Raw genomic sequence first — 12,006 nt, forward strand, 5'->3', positions numbered from 1 at the left:
AGATTTGAGGTAGTTTATTTGATTGCTGTGTAGGTATTGCGTGGAGTACAAAATAATCTACTAAGTGGTCAGCTCTTAAAGCTCTTGTATTATTTCTGAAATAATATTCCTGAGTATGTTTTTACTCTGCATCTCAGCAAAGAAAATGTAATCTTTCCCCTACTAGTTGCTAATTATATTAGCAACTTTTGTGTAATTTGGCATCTTTACAAATTATTTTTTACTAATATAAATTATATTCAATAATGTAATAATACATATACAAGCATTTATTTTCAACTATTTCTAATAATTCTATGCAAACGATGAAAGTTCACATATTATTTGTCTTCACATAAATGATAAAACGCGCCTCTCTAGATATTTTTCAGCCGCTAAGAAACTCATCGTTTATGCATTTATTACTTCTCACCAATCCCAGAAAAATGAATCCTGTCGACACCGGGAGACGATTTTAAATCATTGACTTTGCAGGACTCTACAGGGATAAAGCGTGGCGTTTAGCGGTCGTCGATAATACCGTTGTGGAGACATCGTGTATCCCCTAGCCCTTATAGAAACGGTTTGCCATCTCCTCGTTGGCCTTTTCTCTTTGCAATCCCGTGACTCTATCCCTCTCTCCTGATTTCTTTCTCTTCCTCGCCCCGTCTCTGTTCGGTTGCCAAGTTCCTATGGGATTCCGGAAACCTTGCCGTTCGCAAATCCCTTTCCTTGCCTCGACGGAGCAAGAAATGCAACTCTCCTTGGGGAATTAATTGCGCCGTAAAACGTAGATTCAAATCCGCGCTTCAAAGAAGAGAAGAGACGAGGTACGAGAGAAAAAGATAGCGGTACCGTTTTCCTTCTCTTCCGTCGTCCGAAAGATTTTCCCAAGATGGTTCTCTCATCTCGGCTGCAATCAGTGTCGTAAATTGCTTGCAATCGGTCCTGCAATTAATTCCGGCTCATCCTCAAGGATTTATTATTCTCAATAATATCATATTCTTAGGTGACCAGACAGTCCCTCCCCCCTCCCCAGTTTTCGCTGCGACATTTTCTTTCAGCTCTGACAAAGGCAGTCTTTCATACGATTTTACGTATGGCGCATTATGCATTTTTTATTCTACAAAATTTAAAAACCAAATTATTTAAAAATTAAATCTAAATACACTTTAAATATCTACACTCAATTTTCAGCAACTATTAAACCTACATTTATTATTGTGATAATGGAAGCTTAATAGAGTGGGCGGGATATGTATCTCTCCTGTGAATAAACTGATAAACTTCATTTAAAACTTTGCTTCCGTGTCTCTGCGTACGCAAAATAAATAAACATATCATTTAAATTATTAATTTCAATATCTTCTCTTACTTGCTTTATTCTTAGATATGCAATTATCTATAAGAATAAAACAATCGAACAAAGATCTAAAAATAAAAAGCTAGAAAGCGCTGAAAAGACTTCTCGTTATTATGTTACATCAATTTCTTTCGTTGTTACCTAAAGATCGACTTGCAGCAAAAACTTAGAGCATCTAAGGTCAATATTAACATCTCATTTTCATGTACTTTACATATTATGTAAGAAGAACAAAGTGGTCAATCCTCTTGATCTCTTTTTTGTTCCTCTTATGCATTTTGCTAGCATTTTCATTGACGTCGTTTAAACAAACTGTAATGGTTATTTATATGTAACGATTATTTATTTTTCATGTTAAACAATTAATAGCAAATTTCTTTCTTTGTTCGATTGGCATACATATTTATATAGAACAAGAAATGTATGTATTGCGCAGTCATTTTATAAAGGATTATGGAAATAAAATGTGAATCATGACATCATTAAAATAGTGAATAATAACTTAACTGCTGAGATACTGACTTTTTTGCGTCTTATATGAGGCATACTGACTTTTTATTCTATTGACGACAGTGTTTACAATTCCTCGAGGTATTTGTAAAATTACATTAGAAGATGATATAGTACCTACTTATTACATTCAGCGTTGCGATTTTTGCATTATGCGCAGCGGAAGAACAAACGCTTCAAGAACATTTTTTATATATTTAAATAATATTATGTCATGTACTAAATTTTGTGTCAATGAATATATTCTTAAAAAGAATTTATTGTACAAAATCGATATAAAACTGCATGAAGATGAAATCAAACAGAAGTTATTTATAAATAAATAAATGACAGAAGAAAAAATGTATCACAGTCTCTGGAATGTGCGAGTATCTTGATCGATTATTTCAGATTTTTTTCCGTTTTTTGAAATTTAAGACTTTTCTTCTATAAAATAATAATAATTTGTAGATAATTATATAGAAAACTTTATTCTATTTTTTTATAACAGAAAAATCAATTAGCAAATATTCTATTGTATAATATTTGCCGTGTAAAACAGGCAAAGTTAGTCATTGAAAGATTATTTTTCTCTATATGCTAATGATATACTCATATCTACATATTTACATAAGCATCTTAAGATTCTTCACGTAAATATTATTATGTAAACTACACTGTATTCGATCTCTCTCAAGAAGTATAATAGCACATTTGTTCAGAATCAATCTCTAAATAAGTTTCTAAATAAGTTACATATACGTATCCAATAATATGATGTATATGTATACAAGTGATATATGCATTCTTTTAGAAAAGCTATAAAAACATTATTTAATAGTAGACGTAATACACATTTAATTCTCTTTGACTTTAGCTACTTTATCGTTCATATATCTATGCATATTAGCATTCAATTTTATTACGCGGCTTAGGAAAGTTATATAAGGTTCCGCATTCATAGTCAATCGGACTATTCGCTAGAAAACTAAACAAAGAACATGTTACTCTACGCTCTTAGTATATTCAGTGTCACGACATTTGGATTCTCAGCTGCAGAATCTATGCTTCGTAAGTCCTTTAAGAATTTTTTGTTATATCTTTTTTAATGATTTATTGTGTATTTTTATTGTGTATCCGCACCTGACAGGTATTATTTAATCACATAAAGAATTTATTATACTTACAAAATCAATATGGAACTGACATAAAGACAATTTCAAATAAAAAACATATTTTTTTAGGCAATGCATATACACGTGAAGGGATATTCTAACATTGAATTGTTGTACGTCGTGATCAGTTTCGCTGAAATACTTGAAGACTTTTATAATAATTGCTTTTCTGTATTCATAAATCATTTCATTCTAAAGAGAATTACTTTGTCGTATTAAAAATTTATTTTGCTTTTTTACATGTTTTCTTAAACAAATAATATTTTTATTTATACTTGCGAGTAATAGTTCCTATTTTTGAATATCGTGAATTATGTACGTAATATTAAGCCCGAACTACATCTATCATAATGTTCGCCGTAAACGATTGTAACAACTATCGTAAGCTCATCGTATGAGTTGATTTAACTTGAACTCTTACAATTACGACGCTTGTCTGGCATTACATAACCTAATCTGTCAGCCTTCTCGACGTGCGAAGAAAAGTGTGTTTATAGATATATTGGCATAGGTTTACGACAGCTTCTTTGCTTACGACCACGATTAAAGCGTTACGATAGATGTAGATCTGGTTTCATTTGCCGTAGAAAAAAAAAGAATAAAAAAATTGTTTTATCGTGTTTACATAAATATCTGATAATATATGTATTTGGCATAAAAATAATCATCTCCTGTGTATTATATTTTACACTATATGTTATTATTTAAATAACTGCCACATTTTTATATTTTTACTACAACTCCATTAATTTTATTTTTAATCCTATTTAGCTGTAACCACCTGCAAACGGGATTCAGCTGATTTTTCCGCGTGTTTAAAACACTCTATAGAAGAAGCATGGCCACGAATTGTTAAAGGTATTTCCAAAATTTTCAAGTTTTTATTATGTGTACTACACAGAATTACTGCGATGTTAGGAATGTTCATATATAATTAATCAATGTTGCAGTATCAATAAACTTCCTTAAATTCATAAATTATTTAAAATTGCACTAAGAGTAAAAAAATTTAAAGTTTTTTTTTAAATCAAATTACTTTAAAAGATGGATATTAATATTAGCTTGTTCATATTCGTAGGACTTCCAGAATTTGACTTTCCGACTTTGGATCCATTAATTATCGAACATGCTACAGCTGTAATTAATTTAGGCGAGATACGTGGGGAATTAACTGTATCAAATCTCACTACTATTGGTTTATCGAAAATTCGTTTTCTTGGCGTGAGAACGCATTTTCTTGATGACGTCTTTCGTTTGGAAATTGACACGGAAATACCGTGGTTGTTCACAGATGGTTTCGTGGAAGTAAATGGCACTATAAATATGTTTAAAATTATTAGTAAAGGTAGGATAATAAAATCTATTCAGCTCGCAAGAGCAAAAATAAGTCATATATTTTATCCAATATACTCATTTACTATAATCAAAGATTAATTATATTTGTATATATCAAACTGTAAATTCCCTCTACTAAAATCTGTTTTGTTACAATCACATTATTAGTCAATTAAAATAATTATAATAATTTCAAAAATTTAGTGTATACATATAAAAAATATATACACATATATAGCACATAAATCTAATTTTAATATAATATTAATTATTTCTGCTTTATAAGTCAGCCATTATTAAAGAAATAGTTATGTTTTTTAAATTATTTCAATTTGATGAAAAATATTCCATAATTAACAAACTTTAAATATATATAACTGTATAACATAATTTATGTAACAGGTTATTATAATGAAACTCTAAATGATATCAAAGGAACATGGGATTTAACAGGACATGTAGTGAATGACACATGGATTGTAGAACATTTTCGTGTGGCTCCGTCAATTGGAAAGTTTAAAATGTATTTCGACAATATGTTAGAACAAGGCAAAGAGTTTAGTAAGTATTAAATTAATTTGAATATAATTTTATTCTATTGCTACTTTTTCTAGTACACGTCGAATTTACAGACAGAGATGCATAATTTATTATTTAAACATATATGATATAAATCTAGTCATTTCAATAAAGTTTGCCTAGAATAATTAATTACAAATTAGTAGATAATCTGTAATTCGTGTACAAGAAGATATTTACACAAAGTTAAAAATAATTATTAGAATTATTGTGATACACAATATTAAATTGAAATATCTGCAGTTTAATCAATTGTTGAATTTACCATTTTGAAATGTTACACTTTTAAGAGAATTTTGGGATACCTTGATATTATATTACAAATAATAATAACGAGATAAAGTCAATCATAGTTTTAAAAAAGAGGATAATTAAAAGCATAAGATTACTTTATACTTTATAAGTTGTAATCATATTTTATTCTATTTTACCTTAATATATTTAACATTTTTTGCCTATTTTTGCAAATATAAAATCATAAAACAAAAGTAATTATTTATGTAACTATAATCAATATATTTATATTGCTTTCTCTTATGTTGATTTATTTCTTCCTACAATAATTCTTATAATATGTATGTCAATTTTTATTTTCAGATGACTTTGTCGTAAATTTTGTAAACGAATACTGGCCAACTTTATATCGAATATCATTACCAATAATGACTGATATATATGACGCTTGGCTGATTGACTTTCCCAATAAGATATTCTCAAAAGTCCCATTCTCAGAAATATTTCCATAAAATTTATATATATATATATATATATATATATATATATATATATATATAATATATATTATATATACAATTATATACATCAGTAAAAAGTCAAATTCTTCAAAAGAATGAAAACATATATTCAGCTTTATAAACGTAGATATGTCAAATATGTTTCTAAAATTGTGTAGTTTAGTCTTTATATTTTAACTATTGTTTGTAAGCAAAATAAAAAAAATAACTTAAGGTATTAATTTCAACGCAAGATTATTTCTCTTCTATTTTCTTGCATTCTTCTAAATACCGTAAGTAAGAAAATTATCTTCAATTATTTTAATCTACATTTTATTAAATGTTCAACAGCATTATTACGGACGATCAGTACAATTGACTACCATTTACTACAGTTATCAAATACTATCATTTTTTTAATACTGCAATGACGAAATAAAAACAAAATGCAACTATCTTTTCTGCCACAGTAAATTATCATTTGTGAGCTGGTATAAACACATTATTATTGGTAATGTCATATTTTTTTAAATAATTTTTTTAGATGATGTTTTATATGATCACGCTTTTGATATCATCCATTTGCGTGCCGTGACAAGTAGTATATAAGTAGTATATAAGCAATATATAAAGTGGTACAGCGTTGTGTCAACTGTAGCCAAAGTGTTAACTTTTTTTCTATTAACGTATATATATATATATATATATGTATATATACATTAACGTCGTTCAATTTTATTATGTTGCTTAAAAGGCCTCGAGAACAGAAATGATATAAGACTAAACGTTCATAATCAATCGAACTATTCGCAAGAACATTAAACTAAGAACATGTTATTCTACGCAGTTAGTGTATTCAGCGTTGTAGCATTTGGATTTTCAGCAACTGCAGAATTTACGCTTCGTAAGTCTTCTTTAAAACTTCTTTGTTATCTTCTTTTTAATAATATTATTCGGGTCTAATGTTAGTGTATCGATCGTTTAAATTATATAAATAAAAAATTTACTGTACAAAATTAATGTTAAGTTCTGACATAAAAATGATTTTAAGAAATATATGATATATTTTTAAGATAACAAATATGCAAATAAAAAAATATATATTAATAATATTTTAATTAGTATTAGCATATTCTACAGAACAGATCATTGTGACCAATTTCACTGAAAAATATAAAGACTCCTAAAACAAATAACTCTTCTGTATTCGTTTAATCTATTGTAAAGAGTTGCTACCCCTTATTAGACGCTTATATTTCATGTATTTCTTTCTAAATATCTACACAGAAAAAAAGAAGTGTCAAATCAACATTGTTTATACTCATATATACGCAAGAATATATAATCTTGAAATAAGATTATACTGCAATAAACAAAGAAAACATGCTCGAATGAACTCATTCATTATATAGTTCAACCAAAAAAAAATGTTTAAATAAAAAGTTAAAATAAAATGTTAAAATTCTTATAAGAAGATTGTCATAATCTTGCGTATATATGAAACAATCTACAACTTTTTATAAGAATTTCAACTTTTTATTTCAACATTTTTTTCTTGGTTGAACTATATAATGACTTCATTCAAGAAAATTTCTTCGTTTAACGCAATATAATCTCATTTCAACTAAAGATATTTTCAAATCAAAAATATTCCTTTTTTTCTGTGTACTAACTACATATTTGCGAATGATGGTTTTTACGTGCACATGAGTCAAGAGCATTGTAAATCATATTTTCAATTATGTTTTATTATTAAAACACATACTGCCTTTTTATATATTTTTACTACTATTTCATTTTCTTTTACTTTTAATTCTCAGCTGTAACTACTTGCAAGCGGAATTCAGCTGATTATTCTGCCTGTTTAAAACGCGCTTTAGAGGAAGCATGGCCACGATTTATTCAAGGTACATTCTAAAAATTTGTAAATTTTTATTATTATAATTTATTTATTTTGTAAATAAATTATATGCATTATTAAACAATTATATTACTGTAATGTTAAGAAATAGTAAACATTAAGAATAAACTAATTTACTTATTGTTAGATTTATCAAATATTTAAATTTTATTTAAATTAAAGGAACAAGTAAAAAGAGTAAAAATTTCTTTAATCAAATTATTTTAAAATATGGATAATAATAGCTTATGTTTATCTTAATAGGACTTCCAGAATATGATTTTCCATCTTTGGATCCAGTATTGATCAAACATGGAAAAATTTTTTTAACTGCAAACGAGCTACATGGAGAAGTAACTGGATCAAATATCACTGCTATCGGTTTAGCAAAGACTCGTTTTTTTGATGTAAGAACGCATTTTCTTGATGATGTCTTTCGTTTAGAACTTGATACGCAAGTACCAAAGGTGTTTGGAAAAGGTGCTGTGAAAATGGATGGTGCTGTGAATGTATTCAGAATTCTTGGCAATGGTACGATATTAAATTTCACATAATCTGCATAAGCAAAGAAATATTATTTATTTTGTTGAATGTATCTCTATTTATAAAGATCAAAGATTAATCATATACGCGTATCAAACCATGCGCGTTTCTCTTTATGACAGATCAACAAAATCTGTTTTGTTACGATCTCATTATTAGCTATTTATTATAAATAATAGTTTCGTTAATTAAAAAATATACAAAAATATACCATACAAATGTATATGTATATTGCACATATGTATAAATCTATCCTTAGCATAAAATTAATAATTATTGTTTAATGTAGCCATTTTCATAAAATAAGCCAAAATTTTTATAAATCATTATTAGTTTGTCGAAAAATATTGCATACTTTTATCATCACAGTAATTTACTTTTGTAACAGGTCACTTTAACGTAACCGCGACAGATATTAGAGGAACGTGGACTTTCATAGGACATGTAGTAAACGATACATGGATTGTAGAACATTTTCTTTTCCTTCCAACGGTTGGAAGCTTGAAAATATATTTTGACCTTTTGGCAGAACAAAGTAAAGAACTTAGTAAGTATTACATTAATTTAGTTATTTTTAAGCTCAAGTCGTATTTTATTATCTTTTATGAAATATTTTTATTAATTTTATGTCTATTTTTACAAATATAAATCAGGAAATAAGAGTAATTATATATGTAACATTACGTTTATATTATAATCTTATATTAATGTCTTTTTTCTGTAATATAATACTATATGTTCATTTTTATTTTCAGATGATCTTGTCGTAAGTTTCGTAAACGAGTACTGGCCGCCGTTATATCGAATCGCATTACCAATAATGGCTGATTTTTGGGACCCATGGTTGGTTAAAAACATTGCCAATAAATTCTTCTCCAAAGTTTCCTTCTCAGAATTATTCCCATAAAACTCATATTTATTATACTAATTGTAAGTGCAAATTCCTTTTAAAATTAAAAACACATCTATTTTAAAAGTAATGTATATGTGAGCTATTTCTCTGAGATTCTATAACTTAATTTTTGTTTTCTAACTATTCCTTGTGAGCAAAATTAATAAACAACCTAAAATATTAATTTCAATTTATTATTTTTTCCCGTTTCTTTAATTCCTAGGTACCATAGGTAACCAATAAGAATAATCAACATTATATCTTTAGGATACATTTAACAAAAATTAGTAAAAATATATATAGGAAAGTTTATCATTATTTTTTATAAATCATCAAATAAGGATTACTTACACGTATTCACTAACAATACAGATATAGCATCGAAAACATATTTATACACACGTTTTAAGATTCTTCATATTAATATCATTCTGCAAATTAAGTTTCGAGTTTTTCCTTGGTATAGTAAAATATTTATTAAAAATTATTTTCTAAATAGTTTACCTGTGACAAAAAAATGACGTATATGTGTAAATTATATCATACTAGATTTTTCGCCCGTGCTTTGCACGGGCTCAAAATCTATTCTCTTCTCCCCAAACTCATCCATTAATTAAGAGCACCAACAGAACCCCATGAAACCTCTAATTTTTAACTCCATAGTAACCATTCCCATAAAAATTAGTAATCTTTTGATACCAGTTTCATCAAAATCATCAACAAAAAATTAGAAAAAATTTTGTACCGGTTTCAAAAAAATCGATCCATTAATAAAAAATTATTCATTAATAAAAAATTAAACTTATCCTCTAAAAATTAAAAAAACTTTGGCACTGGTTTCAAGAAAATCGGTCAATTAATACTCATTATTTCTTGAAATTTGAATAATTTCCAAACTGGTTTCCAAAAAATCGGTAATGAAAAACTATCCATAAAAATTATCCATAAAAAAATTCAGCTTGATATCTCAAAGTTTGCTGAAATTGGAGCAATCACGTACATTTTTTTTTAACAGAAATCGGAAACCCCTTTACTATTAGCAATTTTTCTAATTCTATTACATTTTTTAGTTCTTTATACCCATATCTATATATATAAGTATCTGACGTCTGTATGTCTGTTTGACCGCGAACTACTTGTTATTTCCCAAGAAAATAGAAAAATTTCGTAACCGGTATCCAAAAAGACCGGTAACAAAAAATTATAAACTTTATCCCAGGAAATTATAAACAATCCCCGAGAAATTCTACTCCAACTTCATATACAATTCTTTGAGATTCGGTGGCAAAGAATTTAGTAAGTATTAAATTAATTTGAATATAATTTTATTCTATTGCTACTGTTTCTAGTAAACGTCGAATTGTAAGACAAAGATGCATAATTTATTATTTAAACATATATGATATAAATAGAGTAATTTCAATAAAATTTGCCTAGAATAATTAATTACAAATTAGTAGATAATCTATAATTCGTGTACAATAAGATATTCATACAGAGTTAAAATTATTATTAGAATTATTGAGATACACAATATTAAATTGAAATATCTGCAGTATAATTAATTGTAGAATGTACCATTTTGAAATGTTACACTTTTAAGAGAATTTGGAGATACCTTGATATTATATTACAAATAATAATAACGGGATAAAGTCAATCATAGTTTAAAAAAAAGGATAGTTAAAAGTATAAGATTACTTTATAAGTTGTAATCATATTTTATTTTATTTTATCTTAATATATTTAACATTTTTTGCCTATTTTTGCAAATATAAGATCACAAAACAAAAGTAATTATTTATGTAACTATAATTAATATATTCATATTGCTTTCTTTTATGTTGATTTATTTCTTCCTACAACAATTCTTATAATATGTATGTCAATTTTTATTTTCAGATGATTTTGTCGTAAATTTTATAAACAAATACTGGGTCAACTTTATATCGAATATCATTATCAATAATGACTGATATATATGACGCTTGGCTGATTGACTTTCCTAATAAGATATTCTCAAAAGTCCCATTCTCAGAAATATTTCCATAAAATTTATATATATATATACTCTCTATATACTCTACATCTATATCTATATCTACGGGTATGTTTGAACGTTAATAACTTGAAAAGTATCGGACCGAATTCTTACTACAAGTACGTGAAATAAGGCTAAAATTTTCCGGGGAGTGCTACAGAGTGTGTATTTTCTCGTTACCGATTTTATGAAAACCAATTTTTTTAATTTTTTTAATTTTTACGAATAAAAGAATTTAAAAAATCGGTTTTCAAAAAATAGATAACGAAAAACTATACACTCTATAGCACTCCCCAGAAAATTTTACCCCTATTTTATATGTTTCTAATACAAATTCGGTCCAATAGTTTTTAAGTTAAAAACGTTCAAACATACACCACCCATAAGAATTAAAAAAATAAAAAAAAAACGTTATTAACTTAAAAACTATTAGACCGAATTTTTATATTAAAACCATATAAAATAAAAATAGAATTTTCCGGCAAGTGCTACAGAGTGTATAGTTTTTCGTTGTCTATTTTCTGGAAACCCATTTTTTTTATTTTTTTTATTCTTACAAGTGTGGTGTATGTTTGAACGTTTTTAACTTAAAAATTATTGGACCGAATTTGTATTAGAACCATATAAAATAAGGATAGAATTTTCCGGAGAGTGCTATAGAGTGTATAGTTTTTCATTACCGATCTTCTGGAAACCGGTTTTTCTAATTTTTTCAATTCTTACACGAAATAATTGACAGAATCTCAAAGAATTATATATAAAACAGGGATAGAATTTTCCAGGGAGCAATATAAAGTGTATAATTTTTCGTTACCGATCTTTTTGGAAATTGTTATCAGAAATTTTTTGAATTTTTCGGGAAATAATTCATCGAATCTTAAAGAATTGTATATAAAACAGAGGTAGAATTTCTCGGAAAGTGTTATAAACTGTATTAGTTTTTTGTTACCAATCTTTCAAAAATTTGATTAATTTT

The 12,006-nt window shown here is 27.0% G+C and overlaps 2 protein-coding genes across 2 annotated transcripts; both read left to right on the forward strand.

Moving 5' to 3' along the window:
* The first annotated feature begins 2,793 nt into the window (after positions 1 to 2,793).
* Positions 2,794 to 5,896, forward strand: LOC112455438. Its single transcript, XM_025017340.1, has 6 exons — positions 2,794 to 2,902; positions 3,778 to 3,864; positions 4,085 to 4,351; positions 4,744 to 4,902; positions 5,518 to 5,679; positions 5,742 to 5,896. Exons 1-5 carry the CDS (start codon positions 2,833 to 2,835, stop codon positions 5,664 to 5,666), a joined length of 732 nt encoding a protein of 243 aa, XP_024873108.1. The 5' UTR covers positions 2,794 to 2,832; the 3' UTR covers positions 5,667 to 5,679; positions 5,742 to 5,896.
* A 516-nt stretch (positions 5,897 to 6,412) lies between these two features.
* Positions 6,413 to 9,173, forward strand: LOC112455421. Its single transcript, XM_025017321.1, has 5 exons — positions 6,413 to 6,558; positions 7,475 to 7,561; positions 7,819 to 8,085; positions 8,486 to 8,644; positions 8,853 to 9,173. The coding sequence occupies exons 1-5, from the start codon at positions 6,486 to 6,488 to the stop codon at positions 9,002 to 9,004; spliced, it is 738 nt and encodes a 245-aa protein (XP_024873089.1). The 5' UTR covers positions 6,413 to 6,485; the 3' UTR covers positions 9,005 to 9,173.
* Positions 9,174 to 12,006: the final 2,833 nt, after the last annotated feature.

Source organism: Temnothorax curvispinosus, unplaced genomic scaffold (genome assembly GCF_003070985.1).
Source record: "Temnothorax curvispinosus isolate PA1 unplaced genomic scaffold, ASM307098v1 QBEX01000525.1, whole genome shotgun sequence".
NCBI classification, from domain to species: Eukaryota; Metazoa; Arthropoda; class Insecta; order Hymenoptera; family Formicidae; genus Temnothorax; species Temnothorax curvispinosus.

Coding starts and splice junctions, on each gene's coding strand:
- LOC112455438 (XM_025017340.1), top strand. CDS start 2,833: ATGTTACTCTACGCTCTTAGTATATTCAGTGTCACGACATTTGGATTC. Junction 4,352..4,743: donor GTTTAAAATTATTAGTAAAG/GTAGGATAATAA, acceptor TTTATGTAACAG/GTTATTATAATGAAACTCTA. Junction 4,903..5,517: donor AGAACAAGGCAAAGAGTTTA/GTAAGTATTAAA, acceptor TTTTATTTTCAG/ATGACTTTGTCGTAAATTTT.
- LOC112455421 (XM_025017321.1), top strand. CDS start 6,486: ATGTTATTCTACGCAGTTAGTGTATTCAGCGTTGTAGCATTTGGATTT. Junction 6,559..7,474: donor AACTGCAGAATTTACGCTTC/GTAAGTCTTCTT, acceptor TTTAATTCTCAG/CTGTAACTACTTGCAAGCGG. Junction 8,086..8,485: donor ATTCAGAATTCTTGGCAATG/GTACGATATTAA, acceptor CTTTTGTAACAG/GTCACTTTAACGTAACCGCG.